General features: G+C 39.0%; 1 protein-coding gene across 3 annotated transcripts in view; it reads right to left on the bottom strand.

Annotated features, from left to right (window-relative positions):
* Nucleotides 1-21813, bottom strand: part of Fndc3a (fibronectin type III domain containing 3A) — a 159363-nt gene that overhangs the window by 45993 nt on the left and 91557 nt on the right. For 2 of the 3 annotated variants that reach the window (XM_021202865.1, XM_029541310.1), the window contains exon 4: nt 5922-5998. In XM_021202865.1, coding sequence (XP_021058524.1) covers nt 5922-5998 — 77 coding nt within the window. Of the gene's footprint in view, nt 1-5921; nt 5999-9830; nt 9938-21813 lie in introns of those variants that run through there. The other variant, XM_021202866.1, reaches the window with a different exon arrangement.

The raw sequence follows: 21813 nt of genomic DNA on the forward strand, positions 1-21813 counted from the left end.
CAATAAGAATTGGCCACTGATTTAGCTAATGGGTTATAAAACTCTGTGACCCCATGAAAACAGTTTTGGGAAATTCAGAGGGAAAACTGGCTGGGTTGCATTTAAAAGAAGAAATGAAGAGAATTAGAGCTCACAGCACCACTTTGGAAGTCTCGAAAAGGGGAATACTGAGACAGGGTCATGACTGTTAAGAACAGTGGATTGGAGGCATCTTACTTGTTTTTCAATGTTCATTGCAAATTATTTAATTCTTATAACAATACTGTAAATTAGATACGATTATCTCTATTTTTAGATGGAGAAACCCAGGCATAGGGATGTTAAGTAAATTGCCCAAGGCTATACAGGTAGCAGTGTTCAGGAACTCATGTTAGAACTCAGGCAGTTTGACTCCTAATTCCATATTCTTACTAAAGCAGAGGACAAGCTGAGCAGAGTGTAGAGTTATTATTTAATTGGTTCACAGCTTTAGTTCTGATCAATGTGAAGAGTTCTGTGGTGGATGGAGTATGAACGTATTTGGTATCACTGAGTCCCACACTGAAAATTGTTAAGTTGGTAAAATATGTGCTATGTGTTTGTTTGTTTGTTTTTTTAACCACAATTACAAAAGCTAAACTATAACAGCAGAAATGTCATTGGGAAACAGCAGCCAAATCAAACCAAGAAAACAACACAAAAGCAGCAAAACTCTGGACTAGAACCAAGAGAACACTTCAGCACGTCAATGAATGATTTAGGAGGCCCAGAGACCACAAAATTTTGCTCAGGTCTCCAGAGGCCTAGCTGCTAAAAAACAACCAGCATGAAGACATCAAGTTTCACATCGGCTGGTCCTCTGGCCATGAGGAGTAAAGCAAAAGCAGAAAGGAAAGTTAGATGGTTAATTAGGCAGTCTCATTTCTTCCATTGAAGGCAGGAAGGTTGTGCTCAGTGTCTGGCATTTTATATGGTAATATGTGCTTTCCTGGCCTTAGTGACCAGTCTAAGGTCAATCTGTTTTGTTTTTCTTATTACTGGGAATAGTTCTGAATATTTTTTAAAAAGAAATGACATGTATGATTAGAAATATGAAGCAGGGTGTGGTGGTGCACGCCTTTAATCCCAGCACTCAGGAGGCAGAGGCAGGCAGATTTCTGAGTTCGAGGCCAGCCTGGTCTACAAAGTGAGTTCCNGATTTCTGAGTTCGAGGCCAGCCTGGTCTACAAAGTGAGTTCCAGGACAGCCAGGGCTATACAGAGAAACCCTGTCTCGAAGAAAAAAAAAAAAAAAAAAAAAAGAAAGAAAGAAATAGGAACACTCAGTTCAATTAGAAAGTTCACATCTCTTTTTCACTAGTCACCACACTGATTCTTAGATGACTTCCTCCAATCTTTGCTTCCTTCCCAGGCTTGACAAATTCCCCACTTTCAAGTTTTAAATGATAAATACTAGTACCTAAGCACTCTGTCAGGAAATCCCTATTTCCTGACACCCAAGTGTTTGTACATGCATGCACGTGCATGCACACACACACACCAACAAGTCTGCACAGAGCCTCTGCTCTCTTGTCCTCATCTGAACCCCTGTAAGTTTTCTTCTAGTCTTTTCAGGCCCCTGCTCTTCCCATCTGGCTGCTTTCCAAAGACAGCATTGGGATCTGCTAGGACTCAGAAGCTTTGAAGAATGTACTGATTCACCACTGGCTGCTGACATAATTTAAACTTAAAAAACCAAGCACAGCTTAAAAGAGTAACTTGAAACTTATAATTAAGCTAACATGGGTCCCCCCCACTTACAAAATCTACAATCCTATAGGAATCCTCTCATCTGAACCACCACCTCCATGACACTAAAAGAAACAAGATTATTAATGGCTAAAGAGGGTGTGTGTGGGGGGGTCCGCTTTATATCCCAGGCTAGCCTTGAACCTGTTCACCCTGTTTCTACATCTTAAGCCCTGAATTAGTTATGAGCCACCATGTCTGTCTCAAGAGGACTATATATATATATATATATATATATATATATATATATATATATATATATATATATGGAGGTCAGTGGCTGACATGAGAGGTCTTCTGTAGCAGATACATGCCCACTATTTCCTAAGGTAGAGTCTTTCACTGAAGCCAGTGGTCTCCAATCCTCTTGCTCTATGCTGGGAACCTTCTGTCTCTGTCTTCAACCCCTGGAATCACACCTAACTCTTCCTGATTATTATTATTATTATTATTATTTTTTATGAAGGTGCTAGGAGATTTAACTCTGGTTCCCAGGCTCATCAGCAAGCACCTTGACTACTATGCCATCTGGTAGCCCAAGGAGAATTATAAACTTTTCAGTAAGTCATTAACTTCATTACTAAAATATTAAGTTACTCCATGTTGCAATGCAAGGCTCTTGTCAGGGAGTTGCAGTTTCTTCTGTTCTTGTCACCATTTGCTTTTTAAAACTTTACATTTTCTTTACTTTGTTTCCCTTTTGCTATCTTAACTTCTCTGGCAAATATTCCTTCCTCTAAGTTGTGTGTCAGACTCCTATAGCCTTCCCTTTCTTGTTAAGGAGCATTAACAGCTTATTATTATACCCAACAAAAAGGACAGGCTCCAGAGCTTATCAATAAGGAAGGTATCTATAAAGTCTTGGCTTACAGACCACAAAGCATCATTTCTAAACAGCCTTTCTGGTTTGAAGCATTCTTCCTGCTTTTGAAGAGTAAACATACTAGCAATCTAACACCGGAGGTTGCTCACAGTGTACAATGATAAAAAGACCTAGACAGTGGTTACTACTGTGTCCCACTTCATTCCTGCCACACCAAACAACCTGCATTTCCTTAGAGCCATACATAAACCTCCATCTTTCCCTCTACTTCTGGCTTCTTGATGTGCTAGCATTGTGCTAATGTGTCAGGTTTTGGACAATGTGTCAAGTGCTTAGCTGTGAGTACAATGTGGATCTTATTAATGTTTTCTAGTATTAGAAATTATGTGCCATCAAACTGGGGTATGTTAACTAGGAATAATGAGAACCTGAGCAGATCGGCTTACTGTATACATACAATATTTGAAAAGACTATTTTTGTCTTTGGATTATCTCATATATATACTTCAAACTAATAAATTTCCTAGAGACAATCTTGATTTTTAAATTAAGATAATAGTAATAAACTCACTAACTTCCTACAATCCTTCCATAAAGATTATTATTAAAATTAACCAATTTATTTGACAAATATTTGTCAGACACCTACTATAACTAAGAACAAGAATGTAAAATTAATTAAAAGGCAGCTCCTATCTCCAAGGAACCTAAGATCTCATGGAAACAACAGAAATCTTAGTTTCTCCCCATCTAGGGAGTTAGGACCTCAATCTAGAGATAATGGACTGGCTTCTAAGTAGTTATTAGGCTAGCTGTTTGGTGTTGAGGATAAGGTGCCTGGTGTCCCTAAATGATCTGGGTAACTTTGGCCTGGGGATAGACTTCAGTTAGGTCATCTCCAATGGCAGTTTGTTTCTAGAATCAGTTTTCACCCAATAAAGGCAAGGCGAATGTCTACCTTTCTTTAGACTCCTTAACACCTTCCCCACAGCTTGCTCTGCCATGCTGTTATGGAACACAACCCAACTCAGCTTTATTTTCACTTCTGCCTTTGCTCTCCTTGTAATAAACTGATTTGACCAGTGACTGTGCTTTTTGTTTGCTTCTTCCTAAAAAGGACGAAAGAAAAGGAAAGAAAAAAAAGAAAAGGGAAGGGAAGGGAAGGGAAGGGGAAGAGGAAGAAAAAAAATAACCTTTGTAACCTTTAGAGGGAGGCAGAGTCTTGCCTCTTTCATTTTCAAGGACAGCTGATGAAGACTACTACACATCTGTAGAACACTGTTGTATATAAGAACTGGTAAACATTATCTTCTTAAGAAAGAAAATTAATCAACAAACTGATAAACACAGGTATACCAATAAAAGTGACTAAGTTTGCTTCTACACTCATGATTGAGTGAAATGAGAAGGTTCAGAAACAGAAAGTATTGTAAGACAACAGAATAGGCTTGGCACATAGACTCACTCCTCTAATTCCAGCACTAGGGAGCAGAGTCAAGGGGATCATGAATTCAAGGCCAGTCTAGCTACATAGTGAGAACCTATTAAACAGTAAGCCAAACACGAGCCCCAAATAAACAACCACTACCAACAAGATTCAAGCCACCACCACCTCTACAAGAATATCCTGTATTGGAATAACTGCCTCACTCATCTTTATGTAAACAGCATGTGACACAGTTTTGGCAATGATAAGACTCAGTAAATGTTTGAACTGAATTATGCTTGAGGACCGTCTCTGAATACGTGAACAAAGTTTTGAGGAAGAGCAAGCAATAGAGCAGAAGCAATAACAGACATTATGCCAACAAAACCTGGAGAAAATCACATCAACACTTTCTAATTTTTAAATATCATGAAAAAAAAGGTGTTTAGGTCTAGAAAGCAGCAGTGAGCAAGTTAGCTAAACCCATATGTAGAATGGAAATTAAGTGAAGGGTTCAGTGAGTTTAAGTAGTGACAGTGACCAGAGCCTAATCTACAATGATTACAGGGTACTTTCTCAATATAAAATCTTGTGTCTTTATCGCATTACAAGGCAGGCACAGAGTCAAGAAAGCTTATATGCCCAAAACCCAACATCCAGCAAAGGCTTGAGATAAAGGATCCAGCTTTTCTGATATTCCAGGCAACGTCTATCCTACCATACTAATTTCTGCTGTCACACAGAGGTATGTTTCATAATCTAAACAAGTCTATCACAATAGCCTACTAATATTCTGCTATAGTCAGGGAGGAAGTAACACATGGTTTGAAGAGCACTTAAATGCAAATTTGCTTTTTAGAAGAGATTATGAGTATTCCCTAACAGGGACTTGATTCAACAAACACTGAGCACAAAGAATCTCAGTAGTGGAAAACACTGAGCACCTCGGTTCTACAGTGTATCTGACCTAGCTAGACCTAATTCTTTAAATTGGCAGTTCCTGTGAGGTTATGGCCCAGATGGCACTGAGCTCAGCCTCAGGGCTGCAGGGAATGGCTAGGGTGTAGACAGCAATGATATCCCTCAGTCCTCAGCGTTGCAGGAGGGGCGGGCGTCAGTGTGGATTACAGTGATCTCATCTCCTCAGTCTCTGGCCTGCGGTCTTTTTGTTTGTTAGTTTGTTTGGTTTTTCGAGACAGGGTTTCTCTGTGTAGCCCTGGCTGTCCTGGAACTCACTCTGTAGACCAGGCTGGCCTCAAACTCAGAAATCCGCCTGCCTCTGCCTCCTGAGTGCTGGGATTAAAGGTGTGCGCCACCACCGCCTGGCTTCAGGCCTGTAGTATTAAGTGCTCTCGTATAGGAGGCAGGTACAGTATCAAACACATGCAATCCAGCTTCTCAGGAGGCAGGAAGACTAAGTCTGAGGTCAGCCTGGGTTATAAGGAGACATGGAAACAAATTCTATTCACCACAATGTGTCCAATTAATTACTGGAAGTACCCGAAGGCCATTCTATGAAACAAGGCTGGAAGCACTAGCCTGGCTTACTTAAAGTCGATCATCTAAAGAGCTCTGTGGAAGCAATTTACCTTAGTTACACAATTTACATATTCAAAGAGACTAAACACTAAAATTTCTTTTGGAATTTAGTGCCCAAAGGCAACTCTGAGTGGTGAATACTACCAATGTTTTCTTCCCTCCTTTCCAAATATAGTAAAATATTTGAAACGGACTTACAGAATATACTCCTCTGGATAATATCCAGACCTTTCACAGCATATTTTCATCAGAATCAATGTCAAGGAGAGTAACTATCTATTTACCTACCTATTAACTATCTATACACACACACACACACACACACACACACACACACACACACAGAAATACAACACAAAAAGCATACCTGTGGGGCATATCCAGGAGGCACATAAATAGGAGGCACGGAACCATTTGGGGACATCATTGGAACCTGAGCAGGACCTGAATGGGTTACAGAAATGATGCAATAATCCATCAGTGCTTAGGAAGGTAAGGCGCAGAACAATATGATTATTTCACCTAAGCTAAACATTAAGCTAACAGTGGCTGTAATCTTATACGGTGGAAAGAAATGAACATCACTGAGTTTTTATATACCATTTACTTTATGTTTTATGTAACATTTTAATATAAGATATATAATAACACATGTGAGTTTTTTTGTAACATTTACTTTATGAAGTGTATGTATTATCTCTAAGTACATCTACAGTTCTCAAACTTGCTCAGTTCTTATACTTATGGGTATCACTTAAGACCTAAGATTTACAGGCTTTCCAACATACTTAGTTTATAATCACAAATCATTATTTACTGCACAAATACCGCATGTGACTCTAATGATTGTGCAAGTAGGAAAATCAAACTGAACTTTGTATTTAAAAAAAAAAAATCAATTAGAAATAGAAAATGAACCCCCCCCCTACCACCACACACACACATACACAAAGGCAGAATGGGGAGAAGTGAGAGGAGGAATAGTAAGGTCTTTACCCTTTGAAGGGTTCTTAAGGGTAAAGACTTGTGCAGTGTAGAAGGGTCCTGTCTGTGGGGCAAAGTACAGTTGGAGGAATGTACATGTGCATTTACTCTGAGAAAAGTTTGCTTTCCCTGAATACATTCTAAACAATGTGAACTTCATTTGCACTCTGTCTTTTACTTTTATGGTATCATCTTTCCAGATAACCTTTATAAATGCGATCTTATTCTCTTTATCTTTCTAAGGATAAAATAAGTACTCTTGAAGTTTTATTCTTTCTAGAACAAAACCTCACTTGTTTTAAATAACTTTTTAGAAAAATACCTCATTTGGATCTTTTCTCCCAATAACTTTAGACTGCAGTATTTCATATGCTCCAGTTTATAATCATTTGAAATATATAAAACCTTTTCTAAGAAGAAAATGTAACAACAGATCCGGTAATAAAAATAATTTGCTGGGGGGGGGGGTGACCTCTTTTACATGCAGAGAATCTGCTGTTGAGGTGAATGGCATCACTGGTCAGGGCCATTGTGACTAAAAAGCAAGCAGGTCCCAGAAAATCCAGATTCCAGCTTCTCTAGGGAGAGGGAGGGGAGAGCAGAGCTACTTGGGGTGATGGGGGGCCTTGAAGAAAGAGAAAGGAAAATGTTAAGATACTGGGCTTCGAGAATAAAAGTACTAAATCATGGCAAATAAGGGGAACTGAAAAGAAAGGGGGGAGGAGAAGAGGAAGAGAAAAAAGAGAGAGAAGCAGGAAGGGAGGAATCATTAAATAGAGAAAAGGAGGGAATGTAGAAGGGAGAAGGGAGAGATGGAAGGATGGGGAGCAAGAGCAGGCCGAGGTGGTCACTAGAAAGCAAGCAGATCGACTGTAGACTTCTGCAGTACACTGTGCCACCTACACTGTGTCAGCCACACACTTGTCCAAAAGAAACCTGGAAAATGCATGGAGCTACAGTGCTCAGGCCTGGCCAGCAAGTGCTCTACAGCTAAGTAACAGCACAACCTCGAAGTAAATGAAGGTCTTCTATTACCTTATAACTATGTTTTATGTGCGTGTTTTGCTTTCATGTGTGTTTATCCATGTTTCTGGTGCCTGTGAAGGTCAGAAGAGAGTGTTGGATCTCCTGGGACTGGAGTTATTGATGTTTGTGAGCCGCCACGTGGATGCTAGAAACTGAACCCAGGTCCTCTGTAAGAGCAACAAGTGCTTTTGAATCCTGAGTCACCCCTCTAGCCCCTCTAAGTATTATCTTAATCATAATTCATGAACACTAATACTGTAAGCCATGTTTTAAATGTATTTTTTCTCTTCATAATCATTTAATCAAGCAACTAAATTTAACATTACCCATTTTCCAGAGAGAAAATGAGGCAGAAGGAACTTAAGTTTGCCCAAGTGGTCCAGTTGGAATTTAAAAGTTAACAGTTCCATTTCTTAGGATATGTATCACATGAACATTGAAATGCTTCTCATATGTCAGTAACTGCCATGAGTCATTAGGTCTTGCCTCTAAGGAAATTAAGTCTACCTTTGTTTTTATTTCCTTGAAAAAACATAACAGAAAGCAGGACCACAATTCTAAATTTAAGTAAACATTACCTATTAGTTTGCTAAATAGCATTTGTGAGAGCCTCTTTAAAATCTCCATTTAGAAAGGCTTCATTTCTGCTCTCTGGAGAAAGGGGAACAGTTGTATACTAATGGTCACTTCATTCATTAACTAATTCACATAAACCAGTAAACTAGCCTTCTAAATTGTAAGATCCACCCTAGATATTAATTTATAAAATGTGAAAATTGGCTGAGAACCAGAGATTTTATTGAAAATTGTATTTGTTTACTTAATCAAGGAAATTAATACTTACTGAGCTCTACATACTAAGCTTAGACTGCAGGCTCTTTGCACCCACTGCCAAGCTGAACCTTGTGTTAAGTCATTAATGTCAGACAGAGATTGATGAAGATGATGTGGAAATGAAAGAAAGCAGACAGGCATCTCCAAAGCAGAACTGTTCTTTAATCAAAACAACTAAACCTGGTGTTCTGTTTCTCTGTGGCTATTAGAGCAGTAACTTCAGGTGATGCACCCACACTCCCATCTCAGCCTCCACAATGCTAGGATTACAGACATGTGCCACTGGACTCAGCTCAGTTTACTTTGATAGCTGCTGAAACAAATCATCATTTAGTTTCACAAAGGACTCCTTTATGACGAGATCACTTTGACTACTTAAGTAAATTTTCTAGTTTGCAGGCAGAAATGCCACATAGTTAGATTTTAAAAAGGCAATTTATCAGTGCTATGTACATTTATCTAAAATAATGGTGGGATATATTCAACACGGAACACAAACCTGCCACACCCCCATACACAGACAATAAACACAAGTACTGACATTCAGATCCACAATGCTGGCAGCACCATGTTGCTTGTCCTGCATCAAACTCTAAACCCTGGACACTCACTGACACAATGCCCGACTACCTCCCAGGTCCAACAACACTTTCTAACTCAGAAAGTTCTAGAAAATTAACTACAAACTGTCTTAAATTTGTATGCAGCAAAGCAGACTGTGTCCAGGGAAGAGGCAAACCTGTTATAGGAGAACATAACATGTATACCTGGCACAAGAAAGCTGTACCTGAACAACTGTAGGTACACCTAACAGCTCCTTCAGAATTGACAAGCTTTAGGCAAAAGCTACCCCAAGCACAGAGTGACTGCATTACTGTTAAGGGCCTACTTCTTATTTTAAAAATCTGCAAAAGTGAGTACAATTCTGTTTGTCATTTGCCTTATATACGAGAAACTCCCCACCCCAATTCTTAAAGATACCATCAATTATTTATACCTAGTTCATTTTACCTAACATAAACTAAACCTATTGTCTTTCTTAATCTACTATTCATATTCAAGATATTTATTTCATTTCTTTTAGAAAAAACAAAACTACAGATTTGTCTAAGCATTTAAAGTTAAATATGCGACGGGCTGCTGACTGCTGCTGCGCACAATGGCTTCCAAATTATCTGATGCCAATTTTCAGATCAGTCTTAAAAGAGAAAACACCTAAAAAATCAAGAGGCCAGCCAGGATGGGGCATGCTGTGAGATTTAAAATCACTCTAGCTCATAGAGTCTGCAATTTTCATAACCACATAACAATTTGTATTATTTCTAAAGCGAACAGATTTGGCACTAAAAAACGCACAACACGGCTTTAGGTTAACACAAAAGCTTCCTATGTTTTGAAATAAAAGCGAATGTTCAAAAACAGCAAATCTTACCACTCATTTTGTTTCTACAGGAGCAGCAGCCAGCGAACAAGAAAACCCAACAAGGAAACGGCGTAGTACACGTTAGCAGCTTTAATTGGAGAACAGTTTCGCTTTTTTTTTTTCCTCAAAGCTGGTAAGAGGAAAAGATCCTTTGACCGAGTCACGTGACCGCTATCACATGACCTACAGTGAACCGGGAAAGACCGGGAGAGGAAACAGCGCAGAGTGTAACCTGGGGTGCTACTGAAACAAAACACTTCAAAGGCTGCTTCAGCTGCTTTCCTGACTGCACCGCGTTCTGCCTTAAAAGCCAAAATAAACCCTAATCACAAGAACCTGGTGGACAGGCACGCGATGGAAAACCATCCTCTTCTGTGTTTACCGTTTGACTAACCCAGCATGCTGCTGTCTTTCACACAGAAAGACTGGGGTAAAATGAATTCCAAAGCTTTGATCCAAAATATGAGTGTATAATTTGTGATCATTTCATGCTTGATACTTAAGCAATGTCTATAACACACAGAGAATTGCCCACACAATAGAATTAAAGGACAAGTTCCTTACAGGTGGAACATATTTCAGGCTTGTTTTGTTTTTCCTTAAAAGCTAATGAAGGCTTCTGCTTTTATTGTCAGTGTACTTTGTTTTTAATGATTATTTTAAAAATAGAACTTACTCTTGGCATTAAGGAAAAATCCTTAGTGGATAGTATTCTTGCTCATATTTATATAATATGACAATACACATCCCCAAAAGCAGGAAAGTGAAAAATAGTTAATTGAGGTGAAAACTTATTCTTTTGGAAAAAATATGCCATGTAAATTACTTAAGAGGTCATATAAGTTCAGAGGAACTTTATCAATTGCTCACACACACAAGTAATGGCTGGGATCTGTGACATGTAGCACAGTGGGGAAGATGGATTTGGGTACTGGATGATACTAAAAGTTAAAATGACTCCGATACTTACTAGCATGTCAATGTACGACTTACTATTGGACTCTGTCTCCTATGGAAAGGTGAAAATGACCAACCTCCAAGCACTGACGGGACAATCAAGTAGACAGACTAGTGCATGAGACACACTGTTTGGGGCCTCTCAGTAACTGATAGTTACTGTAGTAAAAGTATGATCACCGACTCTCAAAACTAATGATTACACAGTGAGCCGGACCATGTGGAGTGTCCTACCTGTTAATGCAAGCTGAGGCATCATTACTAGAGAAGCTGAGGCAGGAGCAGCTAAGCAACTTGTTGAGGGCACACAGGCAAAGGCAGGGTTGCTTCATATGATAATCACATGTTAAAGTGCAGGCCCTATTTAAAGGCCCAGTGTCTCTCCTGAAGGTAAAATAAATAAATAAATAAATCTGGCAGGACACAGCCCTGGCAACTTTGACTCTATAATAAAGGCAAATCAGAGGGCCCAGAGGAGAAGAGACACTTGTTCAAAGTGGAGAAGGGTAACAGTTGACCTTTTATTCCATTATGAATGCGTTTCCCCTGAGGCTGTGGGATGGGCGCTTACTTCCCGGTTCTCCGTCGGCATTCAGACTGACGTGGTGCTGGAGACAGAAGTGGGAGTTCTACATCTTGATCCATAGACAGCAAGGAGAGACTGTGCCACACCTGGCCTAGCTGGGCCTAGCTGGGCCTAGCTTGAACATCAAGCTTCCCAACCCCCTAGTGGCATACTTCCCCCAACAAGGCCACACCTCCTGATAACACATTTGCCTATGGCCAAGTATCCAAAACACATAACTCTATGAGGGCCATTCCAATTTAAACCACAACCTCATTTAAATTTTTTTAAAATAATGAATACATAATCAATCAGAGTGAGATGAACCATAAATGTTTGCAAGTATGTATGTTGAAAACATGTCTGAAGGTAAATAATATGATCAGTGATCATTCTCAGTTTCATTGAATAATCTTTTTTTTTTAAATAAGAGAAAGCAACCAGTATTAAATCCCTAAGGGACATGACAGGATGCTTAAGCTGCCTTAGAATACTAGAGTTACTAGAGGAACATGGCCAGACAGGGAGTAGGGAGACAGAAAAAATAGTCTCCTGGGCCTTGTAAGATACTATCAGGTCTTTGGCTTTTACAGTGAGTGAAACAAGGTACCCACTGATGGACTTTAAGACATTATCTGAATTATATCTTAAAAGAATTCATCTAACTTAAACACATTGCTTGCTGGACTATGGTACAACACTTGAAAACCCTAAGTTAAGCCTCTTTTATATAGCCCACGATCCAATAATAGAAAGCACAAAGAACTGGACCTAAAGTATCCATGCAATATGAAGACACTTATATGAGACCCAAAATGGATGAGATGGGTCTGGGGATAAGGAGATGCAAGATGTGGACATGTGACATTTAAGATGTTCCAAAAGCATCAGGACAAAATACCTCATCCGAGAGACCACTTAACTATTCTGGGATTCAAAGATATGGTCGGAGAGATAGATAAATTCCATTGTCTGTGATAAATGGGCATTTAATCCATGAGACTCGATAACATCAATAAGAAGTGGAGACAAACTAGATTCTAAAGTGGAGAGATTTGTGAGGTCTCTTGGCCCACATCTTTAAGATACTCTTCTCTACCCAAGAAAAATGCTAGACTTGAGATTATGTAATTGCTATCGCACTCCTTTAGCACACATTACATGAGAGATTCTATCAATTTAGTCTCACTGCACTTAGAATGCAGATTTAAAATTTTGGACAGTCTTATCTTGTTCTTATTGTACATTACCTAGTTCATGTTTTCCATCTTTTATTTCTATTTGGGCTGCCTTTTTAAAATAGATTAGTGAGTTTTCAGTTTTCTAGGTACTTACTCTCCTTTGGGTTAAACTGACTGTAATTATCTTCTTAGTTTATGCCTTGTTTTTCAAATACTTTATGAAAATGTTCAAATGTTTCTAATTGAATTGGAGTGAAACATTGTTGGACAGCATTGTGTGTGTCTAAAGATATCTCCAGTCCATAATTATGAGATTAATATCCTCTTAGGAGCACACAAATGCCAGTAAAACATTTTGTGGAAAACCTTGTTTTAGGAGAGAATGATTACCTGAGGATTCAGTCTAACAAACAAAAACAGAAAGATTCAAAAATCATACTTCAATTAACCACAATCAAAAAAGTTTTCCCCAGACCACTCTGCTGAGATTATACTAGGGACAGTCTTTAAGATCAAACTCTTACTGACAAATCTAATTAACAGTGCTGACAAATCTCTGCTTCTCCTTAACATCTAAGCCTTGATTTCAATCTTCTGATCATGCCTTTTAAGTGCTTAATGGCTTGTGTTCTTTTATTTCAGGTGTTGCTTTCCTGGAGGTTTGTTCTTGGCATCTACATCAACTCTCAAGATGGCCTTACTTACACTCATAAAAGAATGGGATAATGCACCTCTGCAGATTTTTCTTCTGGGCTCTAGTCTACAAAATGAAATCCACACGAAATTCAAATCAGTTGTTTTTCCTTCAGTACACACGCTACCTTCTGTATTTCCCATGGCTTTCTTTTATCAGAAACTTGAAGGTAACACTAGATTTTCTTCTTCCTGCTCATCTCATATCATTACCTGGGAAGTTCTGACAGTTTCATCCCTTCTCTCCTACTGTTTTTATTGCTGAGGAGTAACAAGCTAAAACTATCTCAGTATCCTCCTAGTGGGTCTCCTAGTCACCAGTCCCTTGCAATAAACACCGGTTTCATACTACTGCTAAAAAGAATTAAAAAACAAACCACTTGTTTTCTCCTCTGCTTAAGTATTTTTTTTTTTTACTGTTCATGACAAAAGGTCTAACCTGATGAAATACTACTCTATTCCTCTCAATACTGAGAGAACAATATCCTTTTTGCCATTGTAACAAAATATTTTCAAATGACTTTGATCATTATTTGCTATTTTATTATAATTGGTGATAGCATGTAGCAGATTTTTTGTAGAGAGCAGATGAAGTCCTTAGTGAATGTGTCATACTGTCAGGGTTATAGCCATGCAAGGACCCGGACACATAGGACTCATAGGAAAGGCAAGGCCTTCCTGGCTCAGGCTTTGGGAATGGCGGAACCTTTTGGGGTTGGTGGAGCCATTTGGGGTCTAGAACTGACTCCAGAAACTATGGAATGCCAGCTAAAACCAGTTTGTACATAGAAGTGTCAACTGCAGCTTCCTCCTCAGGGATGACTGTGCCTGTGAGTCCCTACAGAGTCCTCCTACTAGAGTTGGCAAACTCAATTCTCTAAACAAGCTGAGATTACAGCAAATCACACGTGAGATCCTACCTTGTCTGTAAATGTCTGTACTTTCTTCGTTCCTCTTCAACCTAGGTAGGTCAAGCCCTAACCTGTGCAGAACTCTGGAGCTGTCCCATCAAACGCCTATAGCTGTGAGATCTGAGAAGTTAAAATGCTTCTATCTTACTTTCCTCAGCTTAAAATAGAGACAACTACTGCTCTACATTATGTGGATGTAACAAGGGCTAAATGAAGTTCACAGTATAAGCAAGGATACCCAATATAAGTAGTTATGTTTGCCTTGACAAACCTACCTGACAATTGACTGTTTCAAAAAACAAACAAACAAAACAAAACAAAACAAAACGCTAGTAGAGCTTCAAAGTGTTATGATAAAGTCTAAAGAATCGGTGTGGTGCCTTCTAGCAGGCGCTGGCACCGGCCCACCTTGGGCTCAAACTCTGCGGACAGTCCCACTATCCCCAGAGGACTCTCGACCCCCCAGGTGCCCTAACACGCTCAGGATCTTAGGATCACTGGTGAGTACAACACAACAACTCTTCCAACAGATACCAGAGCACAGGAACCCCACTCCACCAGTGGCTCAGGTTCCTTCAGTAGGCACTGATCTACCTTGGTTTTAAACTCAGCAGACAACCCCACAGCCCCAGAGGAGGTACCACTTCCAGGCAGTCTAACACACCCAGGATCTTAGGATCCCAGGATCCCAAGAGATTGAACAGAGAATCTCAGGGGTAGCAGATACCATAGAAAGCACTGACACAACAATCAAAGAAAATGCAAGATGCAAAAAGATCCTAATCCAAAACATCCAGGAAATCCAGGACACACGGAGAAGAACAAAACTAAGGATAATAGGTATAGATGAGAAGGAAGATTTCCAAATTAAAGGGCAGGTAAATATCTTCAACAAAATTATAGAAGAAAACTTCTGAAACCTAAAGAAAGAGATGCCCATGAACATACAAGAAGCCTACAGAACTCCAAAAGGTTTGAATCAGAAGAGAAATTCCTCCTGTCACCTAATAATCAAAACACCAAATACACAAAACAAAGAAAGAATATTAAAAGCAGTAAGGTCAAGTAATTTATAAAGGCAGACATATCAGAATTACACCTGACTTCTCCCCAGAGACTGTGAAAGCCAGAAGATCCTGGGCAGATGTCATACAGATCAAAAGAAAACACAAATGGTAGCCCAGGCTACTATACCCAGCAAAACTCTCAATTACCATAGGTGGAGAAACAAAGGTATTCCAAGACAAAACCAAATTTACACAATATCTTTCCACAAATCCAGCCCTTCAAAGTATAATAAAGGGAAAACTTCAACACAAGGAGGGAAACTACTCTCTAGAAAAAGCAAGAAAGTAATCTTTCAACAAACCTAAAAAAAGATATCCATATGAACAGAATTCCAACTGTAACAACAAAAATAAGAGAAAGCAAAAATGACTTTTCCTTAATATCTCTTAATATCAACGGGCTCAATTCCCCAATAAAAAGACATAGACTAACAAACTGGTTATGTAAACAGGACCCAACATTTTGCTGCATACAGCAAACCCACCTCAGTGACAAAGACAAACACTACCTCAGAATAAAAGGCTGGAAAACAATTTCCCAAGCAAATGGTCCCAAGAAACAAGCTAGAGTAGCCATTCTAATATCAAATAAAATCGACTTTCAACTTAAAGTTATCAAAACAGATAAGGAGGGACACTTTATACACATCAAAGGTAAAATTTACCAAGCTGAACTCTCAATTCTGAATATCTATGCTCTAAATGCATGGGCATCTACATTCATTAAAGAAACTTTACTAAAGCGCAAAGCACACATAGCACTGCAAAAAAAATAGTGGGAGACTTCAACACCCCACTCTCATCACTGGATAGATCATGGAAACAGAAACTGAAGAGGGTCACAGTGAAACAGAAATTATGAAGCAAATGGATTTAACAGATATCTATAGAACATTTTATCCTAAAACAAAAGGATATAACTTCTTTTCAGCACCTCATGGTACCTTCTTGCAAAATTAACCATATAATCGGTTACAAAACAGGCCTCAACAGATACAAGAAGATTGAGATGATCCCATGCATCCTATCAGATCACATGGACTAAGGCTGATCTTCAACAACAACATAATAGAAAGCCCACATATATGTGGAAGGTGAACAACACTCTACACAATGATACCTTGGTCAAAGAAGAAATAAAGAAACAAATTAAAGACTTTTTAGAGTTTAATGTAAACGAAGCCACAATGTACCCGAACTTATGGGACACAATGAAAGCAGTCCTAAGAGGAAAACTCATAACCCTGAGTGCCTCCAAAAAGAAACTGGAGAGAGCATACACTAGCAGCTTGACAACACACCTAGAAGCTTTAGAAATTAAAGAAGCAAATTCAACCAAGAGTAGTAGATGGCAGGAAATAATCAAAATCAGAGCTGAAATCAACCAAGTGGAAACAAAAAGATCCATATGAAGAATCAACCAAACCAGGAGCTAATTCTTTGAGAAAATTCAACAAGATAGATAGATAAACCCTTAGCAAGACTAAATAGAGGGCACAGAGACAACATCCAAATTAACAAAATCAGAAATAAAAAGGGAGACATAACAACAGAACCTGAGGAAATCCATACCATCATCAGATCCTACTACAAAAGGCTATACTCAACAAAACTGGAATACTTGGATGAAATGGACAATTTTCTAGACTGATACCAGGTACCAAAGTTAAATCAGGATATTAGTAGAAACTATCATTAATAGTCTCCCAACCAAAAAAAAAAAGCCCAGGACCAGATGGGTTTAGTGCAGAGTTCTATCAGACTTTCAAAGAAGACCTAATACCAATACTCCTCAAACTATTCTGCAAAATAGAAACAGAAGATACTCTACCCAATTCATTCTATGAAGCCACAATTACTCTGATACCTAAACAACACAAAGACCCAACAAAGAAAGAGAACTTGAGACCAATTTTCCTTATGAACATCGATGCAAAAATACTCAATATAATTCTTGCAACCCGAATCCAAGAATGCATTAAAAGGATCATCCATCATGATCAAGTAGGTTTCATCCCAGGGATTCAGGGATGGTTCAATATACAGAAATCCATCAACATAATTCACAATATAAGCAAACTCAAGGAAGAAAAACCACATGATCATCTCATTAGATGCTGAGAAAGCACTTGACAAAATCCAATACTCATTCATGATAAAAGTCTTGAAAAAAATCAGGAATTCAAGGCTCATACCTAAACATAATAAAAGCAATATACAGCAAACCAGTAGCCAACATCAAAGTAAATGGAGAGAAACTTGAAGCAATCCCACTAAAATCAGGGACTAGACAAGGCTGACCACTTTCTTCCTAACTATTCAATATAGTACTTGAAGTCCTAGCCAGAGCAATGACAACAAAAGGAGATCAAGGGGATCCAAATGGGAAAGGAAGAAGCCAAAATATCACTATTTGCAGATGATATGATAGTATACATAAGTGACTCCAAAAATTCTACCAGAGAACTCCTACACCTGATAAACAGCTTCAGTAAAGTAGCTGGATATAAAATTAACTCAAACAAATCAGTAGCCTTCATCTACACAAAGGATAAACAGGCTGAGAAAATAATTAGGGAAACAACACCCTTTACAATAGTCACAAATAATATAAAATATTTTGTTGTGAATCTAACTAAGCAAGTGAAAGATCTATATTGTAACAACTTCAAGTACCTGAAGAAAGAAATCAAAGAAGATCTCAGAAGATGGAAAGATCTATGCTCATGGATTGGCAGGATTAATATAGTAAAAATGGCCATCTTGCCAAAAGCTATCTACCTATTCAATATACTCCCCATCAAAATTTCAACACAATTCTTCATAGATTTAGAAAGAGCAATTTCCAAATTCATCTGGAATACCAAAACAAAAAACAAAAAAACAACAACAACAAAAAAACAGGATAGCAAAAACTGTTCTCAACAATAAAACAACTTCTGGGGAAATCACCATCCCTGACCTCAAGCTGTACTACAGAGCAATTGCTATTTGGTACAGTGACAGGCAGGTAGATCAATGGAATAGAACTGCCCAGAAATGAACCCACACACCCATGCTCATCTGATCTTTGACAAAGGAGCTAAAAGCATCCAGTGGAAAAAAGACAGCATCTTCAACAAATGGTACCGGCTCAACGGGTGGTTAGCATGTAGAAGAAAGCAAATCGACCCATTCTTATCTCCTTGTACAAAGCTCAAGTCCAAGAAGATCAAGGACCTTCACATAAAACCAGAGACACTGAAACGTATAGAACAGAAAGTGCGAAAGAGCCTCGAACATATGGGCATGGGGGGAAAAATTTCTGAACAGAACACCAATGGCTTCTGATGTAAGATCAAGAATGGACAAATGCGACCTCATAAAACTGCAAAGCTTCTGTAAAGCAAACGACAATGTCAATAAGACAAAATGACAACCAACAGATTGGGAAAAGATCTTCGCCAATCCTATGTTCCATAGAGGACTTACATCCAATATATACAAAGAAATCAAGAAGTTAAGACTCCAGAGAAACAAATTACCCTATTAAAAATGGGGTACAGAGCTAAACAAAGAATTCTCAACTGAAGAATACTGAATGGCTGAGAACACCTAAAAAATGTTCAACATCCTTAGTCATCACAGAAATACAAATCAAAACAACCCTGAGATTCCACCTCACACCAGTCAGAATGGCTAAGATAAAAATTCAGGTGCCAGCAGATGCTGCCAAGGATGTGGAGAAAGAGGAAAACTCCTCCATTGTTGGTGGGATTGCAAGCTGGTACAAACACTCTGGAAATCAGTTTGGCAGTTCCTCAGAAGATTGAACATAGTACTACCTGAGGACCCAGCAATACCACTCCTGGGCATATACACAGAAGATGCTCCAACATGTAAAAAGGACACATGCTCCACTATTTTCATAGTAGCCTTATTTATAATAGCCAGAAGCTGGAAAGAACCCAGATGTTCCTCAACAGAAGAATGGATACAAAAAATGTGGTACATTTACACAATGGATTACTACTCAGCTATTAAAAACAATGAATTCATGAAATTCTTAGACAAATGGATGGATCTGGAGGATATCATCCTGAGTGAGGTAACCCAATCACAAAAGAACACACACGATATGCACTCAATTTTTGGATTTCCGTATATTGAACCATCCCTGAATCCCTGGGATGAAACCTACTTGATCATGATGGATGATCCTTTTAATGCTAACAAGGGTTTTAGGAAACATGTATGTATCTGTATCTTCCTATTATAACTGAAAGGTTATTTAAAACAGGGACCATATCACTAATGCTGAGTCTTTTAACTAATGGTAACTGAGGACAGGAAAGGTCAGTATAGCATTGTATCTTCTTGGCAAAGTTAGTAACATCTATGGCATTCACAAAAACCAAACAAAAGGTCTTACTTGTTCAAGATCATTAATATAGTAAGGAAGTTGGGCATGGTGCTATATTTAGGAGGCAGAGGCAAGCACCTGTCTATGAATTCCAGGTGATTCTGGTCTCCATAGGGAGTATGGAGTTATAGCTAACTAAGGCTATATATCAACAAATAAACCAACCAATCATCTCCCTGAAAAGCAACAAAAGGGCAGGATATAACTCAATACATTCCTTTTTACAATAATTTTTTAATCTTTTGAGAATTTCATATATAAATACATTGCAGTTACACCATTTTGCCTCCTCCTTCTCCCAACTCTTCCTGTGTTGTGCTCCCATCCTGAATTCATGACCTTTTAATGTATAATTACACATGCAACAGCATATGAACATGCACACACATGATTCCATTTAGTGTTTAAGGGTAACCACTTAGGATCTGGAAAACTTTCAGGGAACGTGTCCCAAGAGAAAAATTCCTCCTTTAATAGCCAATGACTGTCTACAGCTCTCCATTTAGGGTGGGCATCTCCTCACATTTTCCATCTACTTCCACATGTAAATTAGTTGGGGGTGTGTACCTCTGATCAGGTACCTAGTCTGTTCAGAGTTAGGCGAGTGCAGCATCCCTGTCCTGTGTAAAAGATGTTATCTTGTACCACTCTTGTTGGTCCTTTGATTTCTACAATTTTGACCTCTCTTCTGTAGCGTTCTCAAGCCTTAAGTGTATGGGTTGTATTAGATGTATTAACTGGAGCTGGGCACTCCGTGACCATTTATCTTCTACATCTGCATGAGTGTGCATGTCTGTTTAACCTCCAACTGTTGCAGAAAGAAGTTTCTTGGGGCTGGAGAGATGGCTTAGCTGTTGAGAGCACTGGATGTTCTTGCAGAGGACCTGGGTTTATTTTCCATTACTCACATGATGGCTCACAACCATCTGCAACTCTAGTTCCAGGGGAGCTAATATCCTTTCTGGTCTCCACATGTACCAAGTACATATGTAGTACACATGCACATATGCAGGCAACCACTCAAACAGATATAAAAACTTTTTTTAAAAGAAGCTTCTCTGATAAAGAATTGCATTTATCTGTGGATATAAGGATAAATATTCAGAATATGGTTGGAAGCTATAGTAATTTATGAAAATGGCAGCAACCGGGTGTCCTTTAGGGTCTTTGATCCCACTAGGCACAGGTTCTTGGCTACCTTTACAGACCAGGCATGAATTCCTTCCTACTGAGAGAGATTTAACTACAATTAGAGAGCTGTGGTTTGCTCCCAAGACTTAAGTGTCACTACTGCACCAGTGGGGATATTTTGTTGGGCCAATCACTGTATTTCAGAGGATTCACAACTCAGTAGGATTGGTGATTAGTTGTCACCCTTGGCAACCCTGCATAGCACCTTTTGGTACTTAACAAAGCTAAGTGAAGGGAGAAGACTTCTAGGCCAGTACCAACTCAAGTCTTCCAAGTACTGTGACAGAAGTATGTGGTGTCTTCAGCAATAGGGTCTTACCTTCTGGGAGGTAACCATGGCAATGCCAATAGCTTATACTGTTTTGAGTGTCTCTTGGACACCCGACCCCGACTCGGATCAAAAACTCCAAGGGAGGTATCCCTTGTCTGGTAATCTTGTAAAAAAAGATATTCTATGGCTTCTGTGGGGCGCATTATCACCCCATGTGGGCTAACTCTATTCGAGTGTGTGTGTGTGTGTGTGTGTGTGTGTGTGTGTGTGTGTGTGTGTGAGAGAGAGACAGAGAAATAGAGCCAGAGAGCGAGAGCCAGAGACAGCACACCCAGGCACATATGCACATACATATGTATTTTAAAGTAAGTTAATAAACTATGTCTCTCAATGGCCTTTTGAAAAACTTTTAGCTTTATTTATCCCACCACTCTCTGTCTCTCCCTCCCTCTGTACTAGCCTTACTCCCCCTACCAAAATAAGTTTCCTACCCTGTTTTTACTTTTTCCCTCTACATTTCACTTGTGTCCACTATCCCCTTAGGCCTTTCTTCCTCCCATCAGCAACACCTCTTTCTATTTCCCCAGTTATAGCATCAAGTCTTAAGAAAAGAACTAGGATCCACAAATACAGAAGAACACAGCAATCACTGTTCTGGATCAGAGTTACTCTGAGTATTTACAGTTCCATCCATTTGCCTGCAATTTCTCTCTCTCTCTCTCTCTCTCTTTTTTTTTTTTTTTTTTGGTTTTTC

Source organism: Mus pahari, chromosome 8 (assembly GCF_900095145.1).
Source record: "Mus pahari chromosome 8, PAHARI_EIJ_v1.1, whole genome shotgun sequence".
Taxonomy (NCBI): domain Eukaryota; kingdom Metazoa; phylum Chordata; class Mammalia; order Rodentia; family Muridae; genus Mus; species Mus pahari.